Genomic DNA, 21,298 nt, shown 5'->3' on the forward strand with positions numbered 1-21,298 from the left:
TAATTTCTCTGCCTTTGTTTCCATCATTATCCCTTAAGACCATTTTATTAAGTGCTTTCCTTTTTTTTTTTTTTTTTTGGTATCTCTCTTGGAACCTGTCCAAAAATAGTCCTATTCCATCTTGAGAGGTCTTCAGCACATTATTTTAGCCCCACAGCCATACCACTAGGGATACTAAAGTTTACACCATCCTTCCAAATAGCTTTAATAATCCCTATGCAATCCTCCCTTTGGTCCACATTGCTTCAAAGTGAAAGTGACTCTTTTTAGGAAACTAAGGAAGAAAGGAATCAGAGATAAGAAGAGCACAATGGTCTGAAGTGGAATTAACAATGTGGTGAACACGAGCCTCCTTAAAATGTTCAATCCAATCTTGGTTTGCGAACACCTGATCCAGCCTTAGGTATACTCTACTTACACCTTCTTGCATATTGCACCACGTGTAATCCGGTCCTGTATACCCCAAATCCCTAAACTCACAATAATTAACAACATCCCTAAACTCGTCTATCTGTCTCCGTGGCCTGCGAACACCTCCCAATTTTTCATTCGTCGATAATATTTCATTAAAATCACCAAAACAAATCCAAGGAAGTTGGAATTTCCTCTTCAAATATCTTAGTTGCTCTCATGTTTCTTTTCTTCTATGCGTTTCGGGGTGTCCATAGAGACTTGTGATTCTCCATTTGAACCTCGAAATTGAGTCAATAACAATGGCATCAATATAATTACCTGCATATCCTTTGATCTCCATATTAATGTCTTTCTTCCATAACATTGCTATCCCTCTAGTCCTCTCTGATTTTGGAACAATCAAGCCATATACGAAGCCTGCTTTATCCTTTGCCTTTTCCATGCCTTTTTTGTTGAGTTTTGTCTCCGATAGGAAGACAATACTGGAATCCCATCGCTGCATGATGTTGTGCAACGCATTAACTGTTTGAGAGTTCCCAAGCCCCCGACAGTTCCAGCTTAAGACAATCATTACTCCAGGAGATGCTGCATCACAGCCACCAATATATCAGAGTTCAAAGTGTCAAGCGAGACTTTTGCTTCACAAAGGCGTTTCTAAGGCCTAACCTTTGTTACTTCTGTTTCTTCACAATTGACTTTTTTTTTTCTTTTTTTTTTTTCAACAATAGGGCTTTGGGCTCCAACTCCAGTAACTTGGGCTTTATTTTTCTCCCTTGCTATTTTCTTCCAATTACCCTTACCTGTTATTTTCTTTTCCTTGCTTGGGCTTTCCACCAAAACTTCTTTTCCTTTACCCACATTCCTTTCCTTCTTGGGCTTGACGGTGCTTGAAACTTCACTTACTTTGTTGTCTCATCCTCGTTAGCTTGTAACAATGCCCTGACTAGAAAAAAAAGAATTTGATGTTATAGAATCCAACCAACCCAATGTGACCCAACTAGAAAATAATAATAAAAGTTTCAATGAAATCAATTTTGGAGGAATCAATTATAACTCATTTCATGACTATTCAAATAATTATCCATGATTTTTTTCCCATAACTTCTAAGATAATTTAAAACAAAAAAAAAGAACTTCCTACATGTCTCTCCAATTATTGAATTGTCAAAAAAAAAAAAAAATACAAACTTTCTGGACATTTCTGGTTGAAAACACACCCCCCAAAAAAAAATGACACCGTTAGTATGGACAATTTTTGCCCAAAGCTCCAATTTAAGAAGTATGATGAATTATTAGACTATTTTAGTAATAATCAACAGGTGTCATACAATGATTGGGTGCCATTTTTAGTTACAACCAAAGTAAAATTGGTACTTCCTTCACACGTGTGATGGCAATGTCAAATAAACACACCAAGTAGCAACACTACAACAACCGTGAAATCACAAAGGTTCTAGAGTGTTCTAAGGTAGGACAACCAGAATTGCACTCGTTTACATTGGACGGCCCAGATTTAACCGAAGCTTCAAGATCCTTGTAGGGTACCGTTTACCCTTTTTTCTTTATTTCATTATTGTTGTTAGAGTGAGAGAGAGAAACACACAAAGAGAGAGAGAGAGAACAAAAACCAACTATATACCTACTACTACTGCACACTCTCATTGTTTCTTATCCAAAACCCCCCACTAAACCCTAGAAAGCTCACTCTCACACCAAAAGTAAGCATCTTTCAGATTACCCTTTTGTTCTTTTTGGGCTTTGCTTTTGTTGTTGAATGCAAACTTGTGTGTTTTGTACGTGTTTTTCTGGTTTTGTTTGGTTTCATATGGTGCAAAATCCTTGGAAAATGCATATGGGTGTTTTTGTTTTTTGGTGGGGCTATTGGTTTTGTGGAAAAGATTGCTTTTTTGTTGTTGAATTGCAAAGGTGTTTCATTGTTTGGTTTGTATTTGCTTTTTGCTTTTGTTTTGGCTTCATTTGGATAATGTTTTGGAGCAAGGGGGAAATATATGGTATTTTTGTTGGTTTAGTTTATGACTGCATTTGAATTTCCTGGAGGTGTTCTGGAGATTGAGTAGTTTGGCTTGTAAATATCTGACATTTCATTTTTTGGATTTGGGCATAATTGAGCTCGATGATTGGTTTCTTAAACTTTTACTATGTACTTTTGTTATTAACTGCCATTTGGGTTTGAAGAAACTTGCTTCAGTTTCTTGATATAAAGTTGAAGAATTGTGATAATATGTGATAAGTATTTTAATTGTGGGTTAAGTTATAACGTTTAACTATGCCATCTGTGAAAAGTTGTATTGAAGATGTTGCTGCAGTTGTTAGATATTCTAGGACAATTGGAGTCCGTTCTAAGATTTGGAAGATGTTGCTGCAGTTGTTAGATATTCTAGGACAATTGGAGTCCGTTCTAAGATTTGTTAGAGTTCACAGCTATGTTTGTTTTGAGCTGGGAAATTCAAATTTTAAGGCCAGCTTTAGCCAATTACTGCTGGTTCAGCTTTGAAACAATTCAAATATCTTAACTTTTCTCGTCTGAAATTACTTACTCGAGCTTGGAAAGTTTATGCGGTTACAAATTTGTAAAAAATATAACTTTTTTGAGATCATATTATTATCCAAATGAAAGTTTGCGTCCTGTCAAGCTACATACTTCTGCTTAATATTCCAAAATCCGGTTTCATTGTGAAGTTAGAAGTTAAAGTGTAAACTGGGTTTGATATAATGCTTGAATTATTTGTCTCATTTGCTTGTACATGAGCTGCTTTTGGTCAGTATTATTGAATTGATTAATTGCTTTCTTTTTTTCCCCAGTAGCTTCCTTCCTTCTCTCTTATGTTCTGTTTTAGTACCTCCTTTGGTCTTTTGATTGAGTACCTTTATATAATGTGTTTGAGATTACTAAGACAATGATGTTCATTGTTTTCAGCTTTAGAGAAGTAGATGGCATCAACTTTCACAGCCATGTCTTCAGTTGGCTCCTTGGCTACTCCAGGTTGCCGTGTTATGGACAAGAAATTTGCTTCTTCAGACAAGTTGTCATCTTCTGCTTCCATTTCTTCATTCTCATTTGCTAGGAGGCAGAATGTGATGTCACAAAGAAATCGCTCTCCCAAGATTTGTGCCATGGCAAAGGAATTGCATTTCAACAAGGATGGCTCAGCTATTAAGAAGCTGCAAGTGAGTCTATGATTAGATGATGTTGGGTGTTGATTTATTGTGGTGGAGTTTTGATTTTGGTTATTTGTTTTTTCTAGTTTCTAATCAATTGCTTGGTTTGTTTCAGACTGGTGTGAACAAGCTTGCGGATTTAGTTGGGGTTACTCTTGGTCCAAAAGGCAGGAATGTTGTTCTGGAAAGCAAGTATGGCTCTCCAAAAATTGTTAATGATGGTGTTACTGTTGCAAAAGAGGTTAGTTTCTATTCATTGTTTACAATGCCAAGGTTGTTTCTTGATCTTCAAAAACGCTGTTGTCTTCATTAGTTGGAATGTTTTGGTGTTAGATGCTTAGATTTCCATTATTGATGAAACTAAGGATCAAATGAACTTGATTTGCCCAGAAAAATTATGATAAATAAATTCTTATGTAATGCTATTAATCTTTTTACAAATTTCTCCCTTGTATATACTTCTTTTGCTCAACCTAATACGAACCAATACCATCTTGTGTGAGATATTGATGGATTTTGGTCTTTCCCCTCTTAAGGTTGAGTTGGAGGACCCAGTTGAGAACATTGGTGCTAAGTTAGTGAGACAAGCGGCTGCCAAGACTAATGATTTGGCTGGTGATGGAACAACAACATCTGTTGTTCTTGCACAAGGTCTTATTGCTGAGGGTGTCAAGGTTTGTATTTTGATTTATGGTACTGTGTTGTTCAAAAATATGAAAATCCTGTTTTATTCACTTCATAAAAGAGACAATAATGAACTGAAATTCATATGATCTCTGTGCCATGCTTTTTGTTTCTCTCTCTTCATTTAGGAAGATAGTAGAAAGACAAAGAAAACAAAAAATTCTTTCAAACTTTTTTAATCAGCGATGATCTCCCAATCTCATGAAAATGATTTACAATTCCAGGTGGTTGCAGCTGGTGCAAACCCTGTTTTAATTACTCGAGGTATTGAGAAGACTACGAAAGCTCTTGTGTCTGAGCTTAAGTTGATGTCAAAGGAGGTAATGTTTGTCTTGAGTTTTCTGGTTTCAAGCATCAAGATTGTGCCCCCACCATAATTTTATTTTTTCTTGAATTAATCAGTTTCTAATATGTGACTTAATAACAATGGCATTGGACTGCAGGTTGAAGACAGCGAGTTGGCCGATGTAGCAGCAGTTAGTGCCGGAAACAACTATGAAGTAGGAAATATGATAGCTGAAGCCATGAGTAAGGTGGGTCGTAAGGGTGTGGTGACCCTAGAAGAGGGAAAAAGTGCTGAGAACAGCCTCTATGTTGTTGAAGGAATGCAGTTTGATCGTGGTTACATCTCACCTTACTTTGTCACTGATAGTGAGAAAATGGCAGTTGAATTTGAAAACTGCAAGGTGTGCATCATGTCAGACTGACCTGTTTTGTTTTGTTTTGTATTTTTGGTTTTTTTCCCCTCCTGCAACCGTTAAGATTGACAGTAATATCTGTTAGCTTTGCTAATTGACGCATGTGTGGTTTTTTTTTCTTTTTTCTTTTTAAATGCAGCTGCTTCTTGTTGATAAAAAGATAACAAATGCAAGGGATCTTATTAACGTTTTGGAGGATGCTATCAGAGGTGGATACCCAATTATTATAATTGCAGAAGACATTGAACAAGAAGCTCTAGCAACTTTGGTTGTGAACAAGCTGAGGGGGGCTCTGAAGATTGCTGCACTGAAAGCTCCTGGTTTTGGAGAGCGCAAGAGCCAGTACCTTGATGACATTGCTATTCTCACTGGAGGTCTGTTCACATCATGTTCTCTTCTTTCCTGGCTGTTCTGTATTAACTATGAAGTGTCTCATTGTATTCTTCTGTGCTATCATTGTCACATGTTGAGAGACATTTTGCCTGGCTTGCAGGAACTGTAATTAGGGATGAGGTGGGGCTTACCTTAGACAAAGCTGACAAGGAAGTACTTGGCACTGCTTCTAAGGTGGTGCTTACCAAGGATACCACAACAATTGTTGGTGATGGAAGCACACAGGAAGCAGTAAACAAGAGGGTTGCACAGATTAGAAATCTTATTGAGGTATCAATCTCTCATCCTCTCTTAATCTTTCACGTAAACAAGCAGTGTGTGCAGGACTCATTTTGATTATTTTTAGGCCAATTAATTAAATCGACATTCTCATGCAGGTTGCAGAGCAAGATTATGAGAGGGAAAAACTGAACGAAAGGATTGCAAAATTGTCAGGTGGAGTTGCTGTTATCCAAGTAAGTTCTCAATAGCTGGTTGTAATTGTGATGTGTGATTTTTTTTTTTTTTTTTGGGTTGAGTGAAAATCTGAATTCATCGACTTTCTTTGCACAAGGTTGGTGCACAAACTGAGACAGAGCTCAAGGAAAAGAAATTGAGAGTCGAAGATGCTCTTAATGCAACAAAGGTAATATATTGTTACAATTGTAAAGTACACCTGCACAAATAGGTTTTATGTTGAGGGTAAGTCCTTATCAGCTTACAATTTCAATGAGTTTCAGGCTGCTGTTGAGGAAGGTATTGTAGTTGGAGGTGGATGCACCTTGCTTAGACTTGCATCAAAGGTGGATGCCATCAGGGACAGCCTTGACAATGATGAAGAAAAGGTAAGCTATTTACTGAAGGTTCAAGTCTTGGCATTGATAAAATTGTAGAAGTCACTTCTAAGCAATAGAAGTACTAAACTTGGTTGAAATCCTTCCAATTTGTAGATGTTGTTAAATGCAAAATGAGGCACATGTCCTTTTGATCTTTTAGATAGCTTTTTAGGCTCAAGCTGTTTGGATTAATTGCAGGTTGGAGCAGATATTGTCAAAAGAGCTTTGAGTTACCCTTTGAAATTGATTGCCAAGAATGCTGGTGTTAATGGAAGTGTGGTTAGCGAGAAGGTATTCTTTCTATTCTTGTCATTTTGGTTTGTCTTTAGTCTTTTTTATGTTGTATTGTAATGAATGTAGTTTTTTATTTTATTTTTAGGTGCTTTCCAGTGACAACCCTAAATATGGATATAATGCGGCCACTGGAAATTATGAAGATTTAATGGCTGCTGGAATTATTGATCCAACTAAGGTGAGTTATGATAATTTTGACATGCTTTCCGTGTTATGTTTTTTTTTAGGTGCTGGTAGTTGAAATTATAAGCAATCATGATGAAATACATGCCAGAATCATACAAATGTGTTATGAGTGCAATCGTATGATCTGCTGGTAGAACCTTGTGTCAGGGTCTTGGGAGGCTTGGTTTTCTCTTTTAAAATCATGTTCATGCACTAATACTCAATTTTATTGAAGAGAATGGGTTCTACTTTCCATTCATCTATTTTATGTATATCATTAACAATAGAAATAGAAAATAAGGATTCAGTTATTCCTTCTTGTTAGACTGAAAAATTGTTGGCTGTAGAGTGTTTACTATATAGATGGTTCAAGTATTGAAATGACCCTTAATCTGTGGCTTCAGTTCTTTTGGTTTAGTTAGCATGTGGGTTTACCCGGTTCAAATCTGCATGTCGAACAAGTGAATCATAACTTATCATTTTTTTTTTCCTGAGACAGCTAACTATTGAAGCTATTTACTGAAACATTTGCATTCTCTTACTTCAGGTGGTTAGATGTTGCCTTGAGCATGCATCCTCGGTAGCAAAAACATTCTTGATGTCAGATTGTGTAGTTGTTGAAATCAAGGAGCCGGAACCAATGCCTGCTGGCAACCCCATGGACAACTCAGGTATGTAGTGCTAAAAATTATAACTCTGCCCTTTGCTTATGTTGTTCAAAAATAGATACTAAAGTAAACTAAATGCTTTTGTTTTCTGTTTTGTTTTTATCAGGATATGGCTACTAAGGTTGATTGACAATAGAGCATTTCAAGCGGCTTTGGCTTTGTGAGATGTGAGGGGAAAGTGACGGGAGGAGTGGAACCAGTGTAGTTTTATAGTAGCTGACTCCTTTTTTTTATTTATAAAATTTTGTAAATTTTATTTTGTTGCAGCAAAAGACATAAAAGTATAGCGAGGTGAGCTTGCATGAGTATGACATTTTTTCAAGGGTTGAGAGTAATGCCATTAGATAAACAGTGTTTGGGCCCTAAATGCTTTCAACTTGGGTGGACTTTTATTAATGATTTCCAGCATGATGATGCTCACTATTCTCTTTTTTGTTCAACATGGGATCCAATTATTTTTGCACACTTTCACATCTCTCCTTATGTGTCTTTTCTCATGTGTTGGGGCCTCAGTGTTTCTTTACATACAATATGTGCTGCTATTCGTAACTATTATTCTAATTTCTAAGCTTGTGTGATCTGCCAGGTAATAAATGCATGTTCCAACTGTCTAGGTAGTTTAGTTGGTTTTTATTTTTTATTTATTTTTATTTATTATTATTATTTTTTAAATAAATTATATTTTATATCCTATGATTTAAGGTGGTTTGGTTTCAAAATAAATCTTACAATTTAAAATTTTTTAAAGTAAACTAATTAATTCCTGAAGTTTCAAATTAAACATTGAAGTTTAAGTTTTGTTAGGGTCCGTTTGGATACAGCTGAAAATTGAAAATTGAAAATTGAAAAACACTGTAGCAAAATAATTTTTAAATGTGTAAATAGTATCGTGGGACCCATTTTTAATGAAAAAAGTTGTTAAAAAGTGAAATTTGTGGGTCTGTGAACAGTATATGGGACTCACATATGACTGAAAATATGTTGAAAAGTCAAACTTTTCGGCAAAAAAAAAAAAAAAAAAAAAAAAGAAAAAAAAAAAAAAAAAAAAAAAAAAAAAAAAAGGCAGAAACGCAAACGCGTCTGGGAAGCGCAAAACGCGCTTCCCAAACGCACTCTTAGTTTCAAATTGAGTACTGAAGTTGTAAAATCAAGTCAACTTAAATTTTGAACCTTTTGAGTATGATGCGGGGTCCTTTTAGGATTTGATTGGGGTTTGAATTGATAATGACGGTATGATTTTAAAAGATTGGGATTCAATTTGAAACTAGCTAAACTAAAACATTCAACTTGTGCAATTAGAATGTAATTTGCTCTCTCTGTCTCTCTGTCTCTCTGATTTTGTCAGACATGATGAACCTGACTATTTGTGTCATCGTCTCCTGAGTGAAGTTAATAAGCATTTAAACTTATTGAGATGATCATGTCAGTCCCTTTAGGCCTTTACCATTTAAAACTTAATGCCATTTAAATTCTTGATGCATAAGCATAAACAATGTTAAAGTGCATTCTCGACTTTTTGAGCCTGCTTTCTTTACGTTGCACAGTAGTAAAATCAAATTATTAAAAAGACATGCATACGCGTCTGAGGTACTCGAGGTAGCATTTAATGTAAGCAAAAACTATATGGAAGTAATAGAGGAAAATTTGCTCCTAGTTTTCTATCTTTAAAAGCTTAGAATATGGAGAAAAGCAGCACCGAGATAAACTATATGTCAGTGTAGTAAAATATTCAATTATTAATTTAGGAGGATCTCATATAGAATTTGGCTCATGAATTAAAAAAAAAAAAAAAAAAAATCATCTTGCAAGGGAGGAAAAAGAGAGAGAGAGGAATAACATAGAGTGCACCCTGTAGAGTGAGTCTGTACACAGCTAACAAATTTATGGAGGTAGAGAGAACTTGAAATTAATAAACATGCATTTGCTCAAGTTCATATATACTACAATCTTGGACCACAAAATTGGTTCAAAATGAAGGCACGCACTGGATTGGTTGAGTTTATCAGGGGAGAAATTGTTTGGTTCTCTTTCGTAGGACCCTTTACAAATAATTGTCCTTCTCCTAAAGAAATATATGGGGGGTTGATATAGTGCATGATGCAGCAATAAATATTACTAACGTAAATCCTTAAATACTGTCGGCAAGTAAATAATTAGATTATACTAAAAACTATTAGGAACTATATCATTTATATATTTAAAGTCAAAGTTGAGAGAAAATTCAATTAGATTTTAAATTGGATTTCAATTTAGGTCAAATTTTCTTTTGAAAAAAAAAAAAAATTGAGGTCAAATTTTGCACCACGTGACTTATTCAAGATTTTAAGTTTTTGTGCCAAGTTAATTACTTATTTAAAAAAAAAAAAAAGAGTGCAATATTAAATGAAGCACATATAAAAAAAAACCAATCATACACCTAATCTAGTCATTTTATTGTATAAATACCTTTGATCTAAACCACCTTGAGGTTGATCTTGGGATAATATGTGGCATTTCATTGACCATGTAGTATGCTAGAATCACCATGTGGGTAGTTGATAAGTTTTGTTTTAGTATCAAAAAAATGATAAATATTTGTTATTGACCAAATTATAAGTATATGCAAGTTAATTAGGATCAAAACACTTCTTTGGAACTGTATGATTGATTTTTTTTTTTAAAGTGCTAACCAAAAATTATATGAAATCATCATGGTTTAAGTTAAAATAAAAAATACAACCTAAAAATATTAAAATATGATAGTTAAATATATGATCTACAAATCTTTATTATTATTTTTTTTTGTGTGAAGAATCTACAAATCTTAGTGCATGTAAAATGTATCCACACATAGTGTGGTTACATGCTTGTAGTTGTTTAGGTAGGTGTATAAAGTAGGCTTGATCCACCCCCCTCCAAAAATAAAAAATGTTAGGCTTGATCCAAGCATGATCATTCCATTTGACCTTTAACCTTTGACCTCTTATATCTTATATCATGTCATCTAAATCAAAGATATGACATCAAGGTGGGGGGGGGGGGAGGGGGAAACTAAATCAAAGTTCTAAATATTCTGATTTATCAATCATATCAGTCAAATATTGTATATTGATAATATCATACTACTACTCAAATATTTCAATTTACTAACTAAATTGAAACATAACTAAATTGAAACAACCTCTTATAAGATTATTTATAGCTTTGATTCAAATCCTTTCTTGAGGTCAGTAACTCCATCAACTAAATATGAGATAAAAATCCTACTTTAACATAATCTCTAAGCTCCCAAATAGGTTATTAGCATGATAGAATGACGGTTTGTGATTATCTTTAATGGAGGATATGTTTAATATAACAGTATAGCCATACGACTAATTACAAGTGTATTGAAAAGTCATCATTTCATTTGTTTAGATAGTAACGTGTTTGATAAAAAAGGAAAAGAAAAAGAAGAATGATGATCCGAATACGCACCAATTTACCATTCCAAATTTGCAACAAATTAATTAAATTTTTTGGGCCATGTGTTACAGTGAGTATTCAACTGGGGGCACGCTATCCCTATGCTTTAATAAGTGGGGGCACTTTTTATATGAACCCAGTAGTCTTATATCCCTTGATTCCAAGAATTCATTTGAGATTTTTGGTGAAGAGGCTTTTATGAATTGTGTTATCATAATAATAATAATAATTTATTATTATCATAAGACCAAAACACTCATCGCCATCAGAATTATGATAAACAAACATATGGTGGATGGTTATATTAAATATTTGCAGGATTTTAAAATTCACACAGTAAAAAGTTGGTTGGACTAAGGGCCAATTAATGGGAAACAGGTAAATAAAAAATATAATAAAAAATTCCTTGTAAATAGTTTTCCCAATTAGAGGTAAAATGTTGTTTCTAAAAAAAAAAGGGTAAAATGTGAATTGGACTACGGCTTGTAAACTGCACTTATATAAATGTAAAGACATAATTAGAGTTAAAAGTATTATTTTGCTGTAAAATTTGGAGCTATGGTCATGAATTTTGTCATACATACCCTTCTGTCGTTTACCATTTTAGCTAGGAATTTGTTTCGCGTAGGAGAAACCTTAAAAAAACAAAGAATAGAAAAGGAAAGGTAAAAGGTCAAACAAGTAATAAATGTATTAGTATTTTTTATTATATAATTTATTTAAAAAGAGAGACTAATGATTTTTTTTTTTTTTTTTTTGAGAATATGAGAGACTAATGATTGGAATTTGGAAATTAGACCAAGTCTTAATAATAATAAGTTTTTTTTTTTTTTTTTTTTTTTTTTTGAGAATGATAATAATAAGTTGTTTTTTTTTTAGAATAGATATATAAGAATAATAATAAGTTGTTGTTTATAAGATATATATAGAATAGATATATAATATAGTTTTATAATAAGAGTGTTTAGACGAGTATTTAACTATTTCCTTAATTATGTATATAGTTCTTCCATTCCATACACACTAGGTAATTATAGAGAAAAATCCATTATAGAGGGTCTCAGATGTTGGCAAGAGTTATATAAGGTGGTATACATTACACATTGGCAATTCTATGAGATATATAATATAGTTTTTGAAGGACATGAGATATATAATATAGTTGATTCTTAAAAAAATAAAATATAGTATGTGTCAAATAAATAAATAAAAACATTATTATAAGAAGTTTGACATTAGGAACGTACAACGAGAAAAAGCATGGCATACAATAATTCCTTTCCATGCAGTGTCATTTGCTATATAAATCTCGCAATTCTAGTTGGCGTGTGTTTCTTTGTGTTTATAGCCAAATCAATTTGCTCTCTTTCTTTCTCTCTCTCACACAAAACAATGACACAAACACAAAACACACACACACACACTCTCTCTCTCCACTAGTCCTTTGAAAACTTCTCCTTCTTCTTCACGCCGCCTCTCTTTTCTCTTTCTGACCTCAACCAACACCGCTTTATACATGTAACTCCCTTTACATTCCCATTTGTTTGTTTTTGTTTTTTATTATTATTTTTACTTTTGTAAGCGCTTTCGCATATACACACATATACACACACTGACTGACACATAAACTCAGTCATGGCCTCGTCTTCTTCTCTCTAATGCCGGCTCTTTCTTCACTGGTAATGCCCTTTTAAGATATGGGTTTCTTTTTCTCTGTATCAGTCATTGGAATACGTATTCATCACTATGGCTGAATTTTGTTATTGGGTTTTGTTCTTTTTTGGATAAAGGTTTGAACTTTATGTGACTCTGAATTTTGGGATGATCGGGATATACTGGTTTTTTAGTGATGTGAACTGGGTTCAATTTGGATTTAAAAAAAAAAAAAAAAATTGTATGTTCGCACATTCCGATTTGTTTTGTGCTGTGTATTGTGTATTGTGTTTGGACGTAAAAGTTTTTGAATTGGTCTGATGACGATGATGATAGTGGCTTCCCAAGTCGTTTGTGGGGTCTGATTACGAGGTTGGATTTTGGCATTGATTTGTTTTCTAGTATAGAATCTGTATATGTTCTCTGTTCTTTGTTGCTTTTATATTTTTCTTTTTTTCTTTTTTCTAAATTCAATTTTGTTTTGTGGTGGGAGAATTTGATGACTGAGGTATGACTACATTAGTTGATGAATCAATTCAATTTGTTCATAACTTGGAATTTTGAGGATCAGTTAATTTGGTGGGGGCTTGGGAGGGGCTAAGATGAAGGTTTTTTTGAGATGTTGGATTCTTTACTCCTTGTTAAGAAAAAATTTTCTTGTTTGGGAAATAATTATGGGGTTGTTTTCATAATGCACAATGTAGTTGCAACTAATTTGTATAGAAATTGTTTAGATGATAAGGATGTTGATGAAATTTTGGTTAATTAATTTGATTGAAATTTTTTATTTTTTGTAGGATTTTACTGAATTTAAAATTGTGAATGGTTCAAGTGATTTTTTCTTTTCTTGTTCAGTTGAAGGATTTTTTGTGTGGATCTCCATTGCCTGGTAGAGTTCGTGCTGTTTGGTAGAGAGGATTTTGAACCTTTTTTTTTTTCACAATATGGACCAAGGGAGAACTGAATTAGAATTTGATGAGCTTGAGAAGCTTCTTGGTGAGATTCCAAATGCTACTTCTGGAAAACCACATTCTGATGGATCTGGACCAAAGGGGGTGTCTTTGGGTGGAAACTTGTATCCTATTTGTCTGAATTCCTGCAAAGGGCATTCCAGTGAGAAACTTCAAAACAATAGGAATTTGGATGAGGGAAAAATCTCATTGAATAAATTTGGGCAATCACTGACTAAAAGGTTTCAGCCAGAGGAAATGAATTTGCCTGATGACCAGTCCTTGTCGTCTGCATTTGCAGGATTGAGCTTCACCAATGGCATGCCAATGGAAGCTGGAAAGTCTACATCCTTACAAAATCACAACATTTTATTGAATGGTCAATATATAAACAGCTTAATGAAACCAAATTCCAATGTGGATTCACAGGTGATGGTTGTTCCCTCTTTCCAATCACCACCAAAAACAGTACCCTGTGATTTTGATGAGTTTGGTGAGACAAAAGTTGGCCAGGAAAGTTCAAATTTGTTAAAGCAGCAAGTAGGCTATTGTCAGCCAACTGAAAATTTCTCCACTGCTGTTCCATTTGCTCATGCGGTGCCAGGCTTACAGTACCTCTCTAATGTGCCGGTCCATGGTGTACAGTTTCCTGTTATGCCAGATCGGCAGCAATTCTTCCTGGATGCACAGTCTCCAGTGCATTATTTACATTCACAACAATTAAACCAGCCACAAATTAGTTGGAGGAATGTGGAAGAGGAACAGTATTATAGGATGCATCAGCAATACCTGTACCTGCAGCAGCTTCAAAGTCAGAGGTTTGAAGCTCAGCATCCTATTCAAGCACATGGGAATGTCTCAACTAGACTGATGAGTGAGAACCCAAGGCAGCCATACTTTGAGGTGCCAATCTCTCACCAGCTTGGAAACTCTAGACAAGAGTCATTTTGGAACAACTATACAAACCATAGGGGTTCAAACCATTTGAATCCTTCCCTTTCATTCACAGATTTTAATGCAATTCAACTTTTGGACAAAGTGACAAAGCAAAAGTTTCCTGACAAAATTATGACAAGATCATATGAAATGAACACACCCAGAGCTGTGAAGCTCAGCTCCATTGGCAGAAATGAATCACCAACCCATGTCAGCCAAAATGGGAAATTTCTCTCAAATCATCATCTTTGGCGTAGCTTATCTACTCCAACTGCTGGATGTTTTAAGTTAGATGGTTTGAGCTCGTGGGATTTGTCCCCTGAAACTACAGATTTCAAGGGTACTGATCTGAAGCCACTGACTCAGAAATATAACTCTGTTGATGAAGTCACTGGAAGAATATATCTCTTGGCCAAGGACCAACATGGTTGCCGCTTCTTACAGAGAAAATTTGTGGATGGCACCACAAAAGATATTGAAAAGATTTTTCTTGAGATCATTGATTACATTGATGAGCTCATGACGGATCCTTTTGGGAATTACCTAGTACAGAAGTTGCTTGAAGTTTGTGATGAGGATCAGAGGATGCAAATACTTCATGCAATCACTAGAAATTCTGGTGAACTTGTTAGGATATCATGTGATATGCACGGGTTGGCTCTCTTTCTCTAACATGAGTGTTATTGCACAAATAGATGGTTATTATTTTTAATTTGATATGTGTTAGTTGTCTGCTGAGTTTTTCTTCCCAACTACAGGACTAGGGCTGTTCAGAAGGTCATTGAAACCCTTAAGACTCCAGAGCAGTTCTCCATGGTTGTTTCCTCACTGAAGCCTGGCATTGTGACTTTAATGAAAAACATGAATGGCAACCATGTTGCTCAGCGCTGCTTGCAACATTTAACGCCTCAATACAGAGAGGTAAGGATTACATGTCTTGTGCATCTAATTTCTTTTCAGTTAAGTATGTGCATTAACAGATATATTTGTGTGAAAAAAAAAGATGTTTACCCTTGCTGTATGCAAAGTTGCAAACAAGTCAACCTATTTGTTATACCTCGCCATCTAGGGGTCATATTCTCAAGGTGAAAGTGTACAAAGATTACAATGAGAAATTTTTTCTAAAGAAGTTAGATTTTATCTACATATAACAGAGTTGTATATTGCATAGCTTAATTTAAGTTCTGGGCTTGTATGACTATCAAGCATTTTATTTATTAAGTTGTAGTTCTACCAAAAACCAACTAGGTTAAATTTACTTTTTTGGACAAGTAAGTTTTTGGCCCCAAGGGGAGGGTGAAGGGGAGATTCAAACTAGTGACCTTTGCCTCATGACTTGTGGTCCCCAGCTGATAGTTGTAATCCTAGAAGTAATATTTTAGGTATTACTTTCATCAAGTAGATGAGACTATGAAGTTGTTCTTCACTTCTTGGAGTGGTTTTTGGTAACATCTTGCTGATGAAATTTTAAAACATGTAAAAATGGAAGTTTTCCTAAAACAAAATAGGACTTTTGTTTTTGGATCCAAGTGCTAAGTGACCATGGATTCATGTTGCAAGTGCACCAAAGATATGGATGTTGAATTCTCCAAATATTGTCCACACCTTGTATATTGATAGTAAGATTGAAAGGTGCTAGGGTTTATCTAGTCTTAGAGATCTCTTTGAGGGAACGATATCATTTGATAGCCTTTGTGTTGGCGGTGCCTTGCAGCTGTGCAAGTTCTACAAGGACATGTATGATTCAATTTCTTCAGAGCTGCATTCAGATGGAGTGTATCTGGTTTTGCGATATATCTCCATATGTGGTTGGCCTTGTAATCCTTTAAGTACTTTTCTTGCTTGTTTGCTCCCCTGATTTTGCTTTTATTTGTTACGTGTTGTCTCACTTTATATCATGACAGACATGTGAAATACTTTGCATATTTCAGTGGGTTCTTTGGTGTTGTATGCTTTATTGTCAGTAGCAGTGGTTTTCTTCTAAAACTGTGGGTAATTTCTTTCCTATATTGGGTCTTGAATAGGTGATGTTTTAGTCAAGATTGATGTTTCACCAAACTTATGCTCTGTGTTCGTGCTTTACATTTTTTCAAGGAGAGTTCAGTGGATACACTAATTGTTAGTATGTTAATATTTTGAAATGGAACTTTTGGAAACTCTTCTTTTGGAGTTGTTTTGTAACAATCTTCCGCACATTAACTCATTTTGTTCAGATATCACTGGGAATTTAAAATCATTCTAGAGTTAGTGGAATATGCCTGTTTCATATCTGTAGCATTGGAAGACTGTTCTATATGGACAATGCTTCATAGAAGATGCAATGTACAAGTCATATTCTGTATCATTATTTGTAATGAGTTGCTTTAAAATTTGAAATTGGTCTTCTTCCTTTGTCATGTAGCATCTAGTTTGTCGCTTTATGCCTTTGAGTTTTGTGAAATAGAAATTGTAATGATTGCAATTTTCAAGCTCCTCATAACTATAGTTATCATCTTTTGCTATGTGATGTGTTGTGGTGTGGTGTCTTTGATTTGAATGAAATGCTAAGACTCTTGAGGGTTTCTTCCCTCAAATCTTTATTTGAGTGGATGAATGCTTCCTCTTTATTTTCTTTTGTGTATATGTTTTAGATGCTTGACAATTGTTCATTTTGTGCTTAATATTGGTGTACTCTGTGTACACATCCTATGTACAGGGTTGCCCCTTTTTGCGTTTATTTAATGAAATACTTAAAAAAAAAACTGAAGTTATCATCTTACATCATTTGGTCAGCTCCTATGTATGTATCCATCTGATAGTGTTTCTGCTGTTCTAAAATCTTGCAGTATATTTAGTTTAGCAATCAAAGGAAGTTTGCAGCATGACATGAAATAATAATAACGTTTTCTTTTGCAGTTCCTTTTTGAAGCTGCAACCACTAATTGTGTTAATCTTGCAACGGATCGCCATGGCTGTTGTGTACTTCAAAAATGCCTCAGCCATTCTACTGGCGATCAAAGACGCTGTTTAGTCCATAAGATTACTTCAAATGCCCTAATCCTTTGTCAAGATCAATTCGGGTACTCTTTTTTTCCACTTCCTTCTTCTGTAACTATGCTATCTTTTCTTATTCACATGTGACAAGAACTTAATGGTTGTTTAAACACGTCTTGTCCTGGGAGTTATTTAAATGTAATTATTCTTGCACATTTTTTTAGAAAGTGCTTAGACTTGGTCATTCATGATTTAAAGTACAGATATGACCTTGTACTAAGAAGGATGCAAGGAAAAGGTTGTGTAGCTAACCTGCAATGCATGTGATGAGGCTTTATTCAGCATAGTTGAGATCTATAACAAAAATTTCTCATGTAATTTGCACTGATAAATTAAACGATGCTGCCTTATTACTTTTAAACTACTTGTACACATAATTACACACACACACATAACATGCAATGCATGTGTGTACACACACACGTCTATAAAAAAAATTAGGAACAATCAAATATGTCATTGACTTGACTGTCAAATACTATGATGTTCTTGCATTTTTCCTGTTCTGGGAATCACCCTTTCACAAAAAAAAGAGAGGGGGGGGGGGGGGGTGATGTTAAGGCTGCCTACCAATTGCATTTCCTAGACCCTATAGAAGTGGGAGTTTTGTGCATTGGATACAACCTTTTTTATATAAATGCCATGTGTGTAGAACTAGTGCTTGGGGTTGGAGAGCCCGGATGCAAGTGGTTCATTGGATCCACTTCCATATTTCTCTTCTTTTTTTTGTTTTTGTTCTTGTTCTTGTGTGTGTTGAGAAATGTGTTTATGGAAGGCATGCTGAACACACCCGTTACATCAAATCAAATTTTAAATTTCAGTGAGAATTTTATTCCACTGTATTATTATGTGTTTTAGCGAGACTTTGACTTCCCATTGCATGTGCATATCTGTATTTACAATATCAAGCTTCAGACTCTAACTTTCAGTTCTGCAGGAATTATGTTGTGCAATTTGTCTTTGAGCTTCAGCTTCCATGGGCAACAGAAGATATTCTTGACCAGTTGGAGGGTCACTTTGGGGACTTGTCCATGCAGAAATGTAGCAGTAATGTGGTTGAGAAATGTCTGAAGTATGCAGGTGAAGAACACCGCACTCGCGTTATCCAAGAGTTGATTGATAATCCTCGGTTAGATCAAATAATGCAAGACCCTTATGGCAATTATGTTATCCAAGCAGCATTAAATCAGTCAAAGGTTAGCAATTGCAGAGTTTTAAGCCATCTTTTTCTTAAGGACAATTTTGGGTAGAAGCATGCTTTACAACAATATATTATGCGGTTATACTCATAAAAATTAGGAATTATTTGATTTAATCATGTTTTTCCAAGGTTTTAAAGTCTCATCTGTTTTTGAATGGTCCCATTTTCTATCTTCATTAGTATTCAATCATCCATTTCTCTCATGGAGAATTCCTTGTATGGGCTTAAATCTAGTTGTATATTAGCATGTTCCATTTTAGTCTTTCTTTCTTGAGAAGGCACGTTTCCATTGGAGTTTCACTGTAAGCAAGGTTTGAAGCTCAGTCAGTTTGTGATTTGCTTGCAGGAGATATAATCAGGAATGAAAGCATTAAAAAACTGAAAACTGTGAACTAGGTTTTATTAAGTTAGAAATGTACAAAAAGGAGGTTGAGCCTTGGTGCAATGGCAAGTGCCTTTCACCAAAAACGATAGGTCACGGGTTTGTCTTTGGGAATCAGCCTCTCCAATAAATTGGGGGTAAGTCTGCCTACCATGACCTCTCTAAGACCCTACAAAAGTGGGAACTTTGTGCATTGGGTACAACATTTTAATGGTACAAAAAACCTTGGTATATACCCACATTGTTGTGATTGCTTTGGTTTGAGAAGCATTCTTTTTCTATTTTTAATTTCTTTTCTTCAAAAGAGGTTTATTGTGTGATTCAAAGATAGGAAACACAGGAAAGAGGGTCATTAGAGTTTCCACTGTTATATGTCCATACATTATGATCATCTAAATATTGCTACTTTTAACAATTAGAGTAACAACTCCAAGATTATGAGACTTTAATAGTTGTGATTTGACTAGTTTTCTTTCTTTTTTAAGCTAATTGTTGTTGTACTTGTTGAGCAGGGAGCTCTTCATATTGCATTAGTGGCTGCTATAAGACCCCATGTTCCTGCGCTTCGGACAAGCCCATATGGGAAGAAAGTTCTCTCTTGCAGTAGTTTGAAAAAATAATTTTTGGTATGATCTCAAATTTATTTGCCTCTATATATAAATTTATTCTTGGTCCTTTTTTTTTTTGGGTGCTTTTTTTTTTTTATAAATAATTTAAAAAAAATTCTATTTTTATGGGGAATTCTAATATGCTTTAATTTTTTTTTTCATTTAGGTTTAATTGTTCAAGAAAATCCTGTATATTCTGTAATAAGCAAGTGAAGAAAAGCTTTGAGCTGGGCTTTATGACTTGTGAATTTCAGAATCAGAAGCTTAGTCCTGAAAGAAATAGGTCATTGATGCCTTCAACAGCTCATCTGAACAGATGAAAGGTGAATTTTTGGTTGTTTTATTGTCCTTTTGGACAAGGTGGGATCATATTTGTATGTAGGCGTTTTTTTTCTTTGCATTGGGTAGAAATAAAAAAAAAGGGGTGACGATCTAGAGTTCTTTGAGTTTATGGGAATTTTTCTATGGATGGATTTTTTGACTAGAGCTCAAGGCTTGGCGGGTGGTTGCAGAATGGAAGAGCCTTTTTTCCCAATGTCTGGGTTTTCTGCTAGGCATTTATCATCTTGTGTAAATCCTTTGCCTGTAGATTGCCACGATTAGCCCTTGTTCATGTTATCGTATATTGTATTAATACTTGTTCTGATCTTTATATTCTTTTAGTGATGCCTTGATATTATAAGTATAATGCCGCCAATGGCGTATAAATAGTCTACAATTCTCATATTCTACACCCTTGAATTCACATTTTATTTTGCAGAGCTCTTTGACAATTTAACTTCAAATGCACATAACACTTGGGGGGGGGGGGGGGGGGGGGAGAGAATTCTTTGAGAGCTAGCCACCCCTGGCATCTCAAACTCTGCGAACAAGAAAATCTCTTAGAACCATGGTTGACTTTGTTGTTGCTACTATCCTTGTAGTTTATAGTCTTTGTACTTTAGTGATAGACTTAATGTTAGAAGATCGTATAATGCCATCTATGGAGTTTGTGTACTTATTGATGATTGATGATTCTGCACTGCTCATTTGTTACACCCTTAATAAAAAATTCATTTCTGCTAAGAAGTAAAAATAGTGTCTTTTAGCTGGTTTTATTAGACTTGGAATCTTTTTTAAAAAGAAGAATGAATTTAGATTAGCAAAAATAGATTTTTTTTTTTTTTTTTTTAAAAGAAAAAGTTGGGGGTGGGGGGGGGGGGGGGTGTTTATAAAGTAGAAACAAATTAAATATTTTGAATTTAGATTGGAACCTTATGCCAAGATGATAATTTCTAAGGCAGAGTGTTCTTTGACGATTTGTGTGTTTCTAAGTACAAATGAAAGCTCATTTTCGCAGTTATCAAGTTCAAAGCAATTTTCGCAGTTATCAAATTCAAAGCATTTTTCACGAATGTAGGATTGGATTTAGTTGGATTGACTAGATTTGAATTGGATTAGACAACAGTTATCCAATCTTGTGCTTTTCATGTTTATATAAACTGTGGATAAAACTTCGATTCCAAGAAATCATTTTCAAGTGTTTGTTTTGTTGTAAAAAAATAGAATAAAATAAAAATCAATACATATATAAAAGCAAAGAGACGTGGGAGAGTATAATGTTCTACCAAGTGGTACATTCCTTGAGTCTTTCTCATTTAGGCTTCCATCTCATCAAATTTGCATTTATGTCAAATTTTTAGTTCATTAAATATGTCAATGGAGTAAATGCACATATTAATTATTTATAGATGTGCACTAATATTATAATATAAAAATATTTTATATATATATTTTAAAA

The 21,298-nt window shown here is 34.6% G+C and overlaps 2 protein-coding genes across 3 annotated transcripts; both read left to right on the plus strand.

The window, feature by feature from the left end:
• The first annotated feature begins 1,964 nt into the window (after positions 1–1,964).
• LOC126720705 (ruBisCO large subunit-binding protein subunit beta, chloroplastic) lies at positions 1,965–7,751 on the plus strand. The gene is made up of 15 exons (XM_050423465.1): positions 1,965–2,132; positions 3,353–3,603; positions 3,710–3,835; positions 4,131–4,268; positions 4,503–4,598; positions 4,722–4,964; positions 5,116–5,350; positions 5,470–5,639; positions 5,747–5,824; positions 5,923–5,994; positions 6,089–6,193; positions 6,383–6,475; positions 6,564–6,656; positions 7,191–7,314; positions 7,418–7,751. The coding sequence occupies exons 2-15, from the start codon at positions 3,367–3,369 to the stop codon at positions 7,429–7,431; spliced, it is 1,824 nt and encodes a 607-aa protein (XP_050279422.1). The 5' UTR covers positions 1,965–2,132; positions 3,353–3,366; the 3' UTR covers positions 7,432–7,751.
• Positions 7,752–12,095: 4,344 nt separating this feature from the next.
• Positions 12,096–20,249, plus strand: LOC126720713 (pumilio homolog 12). Of its 2 annotated transcripts, none has more exons than XM_050423476.1 (7): positions 12,096–12,434; positions 13,264–14,947; positions 15,053–15,215; positions 17,190–17,353; positions 18,265–18,523; positions 19,423–19,536; positions 19,685–20,249. In XM_050423476.1, exons 2-6 carry the CDS (start codon positions 13,353–13,355, stop codon positions 19,528–19,530), a joined length of 2,289 nt encoding a protein of 762 aa, XP_050279433.1. In that variant the 5' UTR covers positions 12,096–12,434; positions 13,264–13,352; the 3' UTR covers positions 19,531–19,536; positions 19,685–20,249. The 2 variants fall into 2 exon arrangements, with proteins under 2 accessions (XP_050279433.1, XP_050279443.1); XM_050423486.1 differs by having other exon boundaries at positions 12,096–12,273.
• The last annotated feature ends 1,049 nt before the right edge of the window (positions 20,250–21,298 follow it).

This window comes from Quercus robur, chromosome 1 (genome assembly GCF_932294415.1).
Source record: "Quercus robur chromosome 1, dhQueRobu3.1, whole genome shotgun sequence".
Lineage (NCBI taxonomy): Eukaryota > Viridiplantae > Streptophyta > Magnoliopsida > Fagales > Fagaceae > Quercus > Quercus robur.